At 31.0% G+C, this 6,926-nt stretch overlaps 1 protein-coding gene across 1 annotated transcript; it reads left to right on the top strand.

Annotated features, from left to right (window-relative positions):
- The first annotated feature begins 4,161 nt into the window (after positions 1–4,161).
- LOC113381342 (chromosome-associated kinesin KIF4-like) lies at positions 4,162–6,550 on the top strand. The gene is made up of 5 exons (XM_026620289.1): positions 4,162–4,387; positions 4,539–4,651; positions 5,083–5,357; positions 6,052–6,227; positions 6,348–6,550. Exons 1-5 carry the CDS (start codon positions 4,162–4,164, stop codon positions 6,548–6,550), a joined length of 993 nt encoding a protein of 330 aa, XP_026476074.1.
- The last annotated feature ends 376 nt before the right edge of the window (positions 6,551–6,926 follow it).

Genomic DNA, 6,926 nt, shown 5'->3' with positions numbered 1-6,926 from the left:
ATTAGCAAAAACACCTGTCTTCATGAAACTTTCGTCTAAATACAGTAAGATCATCTCTGTTAATTTTATAACCAATTGTAAACACTCGAAAAATATGTCTAAAATATGAAATTCAATATTATTATATCGCTGTCAAAATCAATACTTTTGCTTAAAATTTTCCCGAAGTAATTTTTGCATACAATTTACCAGTTTCAACCGCAAATGCTGAAAAAAGTTTTTCAAAAATAAAACTGATACAAAATTAGCTAATTAGTTGTAAGTCTTAGGAAACTTTGCTTGTATTTCCCGATATGTGTAAATAATCGACACAATCAATAAGAATTTTTTATTCCAAATTTTTTGATTTTTTAAAAGAAAAAGAGGTCCGGGGGATATAATCCGAACAGTTCTTGATTTTGAAACGAGGGCGAAAATTTTAGCACTCTTCTCCTAATTTCGAGAAATCGGCTCAGCCTATCGTTGTAAACAAACATTTTCTGGCAAAAAAATTTAAACATTTCTTTCAGGAAGTTAAATACTTCTATGATACACAACAGCACTCAGATCATTATTGTTCATAGAAGCAGAAACTTTATCCCAAAAAAAATTTGATACGGGGCCCGCCAATGCACGCTACGTCCTTGTTCAGAATTAAGGCGGCACTCTGAATCATATTGGTACAGTGGCTTGGCACACCACAGTTAAAAGGTTGCCGACCCCTATTCTAAACCATCAAAATGAATTAAAAACTTTCCTAGATCTACAAATGATCGATATTCTGTTAATAAGTGAAACTCACCTGACTGATACTTTATTCTTCAGAATTCCGTCTTATAACTTTTATTTCACCAATCATCCTGACCAAACTGCTCACGCTGGTACAGGTATACTGATAAAATCTTCGATCGAGCACTACGAATTACTAAAATTTCAACATAACGAAATACAAGCAACCACCATAAAAGTTAAGGGTTTCACACATGCAACTGATTTAACAGTTTCTGCAATTTATTGTCCCCCTAGGTATAATCTTAAATGTGAAGATTATGAAAAATTTTTTCAAAACCTTAGGTACAAAATTCATCGTGGGTGGAGACTTCAATTCTAAAAACACGCTCTGGGGATCAAGATTACCACAAGAAAAGGTAAAGAATTAGCAGCACTAATCCAGGAAAACAATTACTCTTTTATGTCAACAGGAAGTCCTACATACTGGCCTACAGACAACAAAAAACACCTGACCTGCTAGACTTTTTCATAACGAGTGGTATTTCGCCTAATATTATGACGATTGAAAATAACTTAGACCTCTCCTCGGATCATACACCAATAATATAACATTGAGTTCGCGTATATAAATAAGCAAAAAATAACAACCTATATAACTGTAAGACGGATTGGGATACATTTAAAACTGAAATTGATTTAAACATAAACCTCAAAATACGACTAAAAACTGCAGAGGATATTGACAATAGCCTAAATGCGTTCATAACTACATTGCAAGATGCAGTTACAAAAGCTACCCCCACAAAACACGAACAAAATAAAACTAACTAGATATCCCCTAGAAATAAAACGCCTAATAAAACTAAAACGTAAAGCAAGAAAAAAATGGCAAAACACGCAAAATCCTAAGGATAAAACAATCTTCAACAACCTGACAAATTCCCTCAAAAAGAAACTAAAAGATCTAAGGAACAGTGAGATTACGCAATATATTTCAAACTTAAGCAGATACGACAAAACAATATGGAAACCCACTAAGTCCACTAGACATCAAACATTCCATAATGCACCTATAAGAATGGACAGCGCAAGCGAATGGGCAAAAAGCAACAAAGAGAAAGCGGCATTATTCGCGAACTATTTAAAAACTGTTTTTTCTACTGCTGGTAACCAAACCGACCAAGAAGCTAACGACGCACTCATGATAGATAACCCTTTAGTAACACGTGTAAACACTTGAACGAATCTCACATCTCTCGTTCAAGTGTTTACACGTGTTACAAAGGGCACACCAGTTTCATTTAGTTAATTTTCGAAAGCCAATCGAACAACGTCCAGAGAACAATATTATTTGTGTTTTCAAATAATAATTTTAAAAAAGACAAATTTTTTAGTAATTTTGATTTACAAAATCTAATTATTCGGCGGAAAATTAACTCACAAAATCATTTTTGTTAAAAAAGCTTGTTTAGTGAAAAAGTGCTAACAAATATTCAAACATACAGGTAATTAATTCAACTTTGTCATTAACCTTTTCTTAAAAATTTCCATAACTTTCAAAAAATTTTCTATTATGTTTAATATCCTGTTCTGATAATCCACTCATTTATTTTTATCATTTTTATTTTGAACATATTATCATATTTCTGTACATTATTATATTTTTTACAATTTAATTCATTATTTAAGAAAAATCTATTTTCTTTTCCTAAACATATTGTTTGCTAAAATCTCATCAAGATCATGTTTCTTGACAGATGTCCTGAAGATGGAACGTACCTAGTTCCGAAACGTCGACAATAAACAAATAATTAAATAAAGAAATCGTTTTTTTAAAAACTTTTCTTGTTTTTTATTTTGTATTATTTTTGGATTCTTGTTCGAAACTCTACAAAATATATATATATATATATATATATATATATATATAATATAATTTAGTGCTATGGTTAAGGTAAGCTAATCTTCTTATAACAAATAGCAAGCATATTCATTAAAATATATTATTAACTTCCCGAAGGAGAAGTTTATGTTTTCATCAAAAAATCCGATTCGCTAATTTTATGTTTTCTCGACGTTTCAAGCCATTCTGAATCGAATGAGACCAAATTTGGAAAAAGTATGTGTGTGTGTGTGTATGTGTGTGTGTGTGTGTATGTGAACAGATTTTTTGCCGTAAATCGATGTTTTCTCAAAAATGACTGGACCGATTTTAAAAATTTAAAAGCCATTCGATGTACCTCGATGAGGACTATCGTCTCTGAGTTTTGTGCGGTGATCGGCCGGGCCGTTTCGTTGTAAATTGCAGAAAAGTGAAAAATTTTTCGCCCACGCTTTAGCCCGCAATTCTAAATCGATTCTGAAAATTCAAAAACCATTCGATAGATATTGGTTGGGAATCGTGCTGATTAGTTTTTGGTAAAGATCGGCCGAGCCGTTTTCTTTTGATAACGTTTAAAAAAAAAAAATCGACGATTTTTATGATTTTTTTTTTGACGGTAGATACCATAGTTTTCTAGGTCATACTAAAATATTACGGCCCTACGACAACTCGTTTAGCTTTAAAAATTCGTCAAAGTTTGCAAAAATTGGTATAGTTTTTTTGACATTTGTCAAAATTAGGCTTTTGATCGACGTTTTCTCAAAAGCGCCTGAACCGATTTCAGAAATTTAAAATGTATTTCGGTGAGGACTATCGTTTGTCAGTTTTGTGCGACGATCTGCCAAGCCGTTTCTTTGCAATTTAAAAAAAAGTGTTAAACTTTTCGTCCATATTTAAGCTCATCCTACCGAACCGATTTTAAAAAATCAAAAACTGTTCGAAAGATATTAGTTGGGAATGGTACTGATTAATTTTAGGTGAAAATCTACCGAGCCGTTTTCTTGTAATTAACTGTTGAAAAAAAGTGTTAAATTTTCGTCCACATTTAAGCTCATCCTACCGAACCGATTTTAAAAAATCAAAAACTGTTCGAAAAATATTAGTTGTGAATGGTACTGATTAATTTAAGGTGAAAATCTACCGAGCCGTTTTCTTGTAATTAACTGTTGAAAAAAAGTGTTAAATTTTCGTCCACATTTAAGCTCATCCTACCGAACCGATTTTGAAAAATCAAAAACTGTTCGAAAGATATTAGTTGGGAATGGTACTGATTAATTTTAGGTGAAAATCTACTGAACCTAATGAACTGTTGAAAAAAAAATTTAAGCCGATTTTCATGGAACTTTTTTTTGGTCTTAATCATGGTCTTATAGAACTTACTGTAATATTACAGCATTACGACAAGTAGTTTAATTTTAAAAATTCGTCAAACTTTACTAAAATTATTATCGTTTTTTAAAGTAGGATTGATGAAGTATATTATTTACTATATTATTTTCTTCATAAATAAAATAGAATATCTCATATAAGATCTACACCTGCTCAAACGATTTTTGAAAAAATTTCAGATGGCTGATTCTGCTGTTAGTGTACAGGTGGCTTTAAGGATAAGGCCTTTAGTCAAATCCGAAATTTCTAAAGGATATGTTAAATGCCTCGAAACAGTGCCAAATAAACCTCAAGTTTTAATAAAAAATCTTTCTTTTACTTACAACCATGTATTTCCACCAGAAGTTTCGCAAGCTGAATTTTATGACACTGCTGTTAAGGGTTTAGTTGATGGATTGTTTAAGGGTAATTTATTTCTACTAGAATTTAATTTTGACATAACATAACTTTGGTGTAGGTGAATTTATCTCTCATCTATAATCCCAAATTCTATTTTTATCTTCAGTATCTTTACTTTATTATTTATTATTTTGTTCAATCTAAAAATATATTTTAGGCTACAATGTGACAATATTAGCTTATGGTCAGACTGGCTCCGGAAAAACTCATTCCATGGGCATGGCTTATTCAGTTGGACCAGTCGAGGAGATGGGTGTTATACCAAGAGCAGTAAAAGACATTTTTCAAAAAATTTCAACTCTGACGGAGCAATATAATTTTCAATTACAAGTTAGATCAATATAAACTACTTTCCAAATATTAAAGCAATAAATTTAAAGTGTATTGTTAAGGAGCATATGAGGTTTAAATGAGAATTAAAATTTAAAAGCCATAACCTTTTTACACTGTAATTAGAGTTTATTTGAATACCCATAAATGGTCAGAAATTAAACATGTCAGATTTTCAAAATCTTTGCATTGTGTTTGTACTTCTATATGTTTGGTTGAATATAATTGTTCTGCACTCCTTAGGAGTATATGGATTGCTTAGGAGTATATGGATTGCTATTTAATATTTGCTTTTAGAAATCATAATAGTTGTAAACATAATAATAACAGTAAGTCATTTCTTCACTAAAGTATTTTCTCATGTTCTACAGGTATCATTTATGGAATTATATCAAGAACAATTATTTGATCTTTTATCAAAATCAAATAGAGATCAAAGTATAGTTGATATCAGAGAAGATCAACAAAAAAGAATTGTAATTCCTGGATTAACCGAAATTGAAGTACGTAATGCAAAAGATACATTAGATTGTTTAGTTAGAGGATATCGTCGCAGAGCTGTAGGTGCAACTGCAATGAACAGTCAATCCAGTAGAAGTCATGCAATATTCACTATCCATATACAACAGCGAAAAATCAGCGATAAGTAAGTAATAGTCAGTAAAAGAAAAAAGCTTTACGTATTATTTTTTTGTTATTTAAAACTGGATCTAGTAATGATGAATGAAAATAATGGTTTTTGAATTGAAAATTATTTTAGTTCACCATGGTTGTCGCTTCGAAACCATACATACATTTACATAGCATTTGTGCGAAAATTATGCGTGTGTAATGTTAGCGTTTTTTTGGATCTTCTGTTGACGTTTTCACAAAAACGATTGAACTGATTTCATAACTTCAAGGACTAGCATTGATTATAGCCCAGTCAAATTAAGTTTTCAGTTAGGAACAATTCGCATAGAGCTGAAATTTGGTACAGATGTTAAATAGGCCATTACAAATGAAATGTCAAAAGTCCCCAACGATCCGACATCTGCGATTTTTTTTATTCAAGGTCAAAGGTGCAAAAATCTAGTTTTTCCCATTTTCCGCCGAAACCATAATTTTTTTTAAAAAATTATGTTAGATAAGTTTATTTATTATAAAATTCTCTATGAAATTGTTATTATTAATTTTTTTGTTAGTATCACCGTTTCTGAGATATTGCATATATATCCAACTTAGGTTATAGGAAATTTTGAAAAGTAAATTTGAAATATAAATATATAATTTTTATAAATTTCTAAAAATTTTGACAGAAAATCAAGATCAACAAGATAACCATTTATCTCAGCAGACAGGCTGATTTATCTAACAACAGGGCTCCAACAATTAAATAAGGAATTGGCTTGGAAGCGAACATTAGTGGCACAAGTTGCACAAAAAGTGAATATGCCAATACCTGAACCTAAATATGCTCCAAAAGACTTATTTGATATGATTGCTGACCCAAGGCGTTCAGTTGATGCCCATAAAGGTATTATTACAATCAAATATATTAATCTGATATTTTTATAGCAACAAAAATATGTAAATATGTGAAAAGATACAATGTTAGTATGGGAAAGTTAAAATAATTTTCATTGTATCTGCTTAGAGCGCGGTACTGAACTGGAGAATCAGCTAACAGAAGCAGTGGCGAAAGTTGCTCAATGTCAACAGGAAATGGATAAGCTACGTGAGCAACATAGACATGAATTGGCTGAATTAATGACATATGGAAACAGAAATGATATTAAGAATTGTAGAACACCTGAAAAAAAGGCTAAGAAAATGAAAAAAAGATCCAGATCATCTTAAGCTGGATTTCGAGCCAATGAATTCATCAGAAAGTGATGATGAAGTTTATGCAGATTCCGCTAAAAAAGATCCTGATTTTAGACTAACGCCTATGTATAAGCGAGTCCGGTTAGTGAAGGTGAGTGAAATCATATTAATCAGTGAAAATTTTTACTTTTGATTATTTAAAATGAGTGATTTTTTTTTTACAATAATATTTGGGTTAAATAATGCTTAAAATTTATGACCGTACTGGATTTATGAGAGTCTGGGAACACAAAGCAAAAGCTTTGTGCATCTTGTTTCTCCAAATTAAATTAAAATTAAAGCATGAGATATACATAAATATCAATATTTTCAATTACTCTCTAATATATTAGCAAATTAGTTGGCAGTG

This window comes from Ctenocephalides felis, unplaced genomic scaffold, assembly GCF_003426905.1.
Source record: "Ctenocephalides felis isolate EL2017-DRISC unplaced genomic scaffold, ASM342690v1 CF-g0.4_SCAFFOLD_02821, whole genome shotgun sequence".
NCBI classification, from domain to species: domain Eukaryota; kingdom Metazoa; phylum Arthropoda; class Insecta; order Siphonaptera; family Pulicidae; genus Ctenocephalides; species Ctenocephalides felis.
Note: the sequence above shows the minus strand (reverse complement) of the source record. Positions and strands in the feature narration are given on the sequence as shown.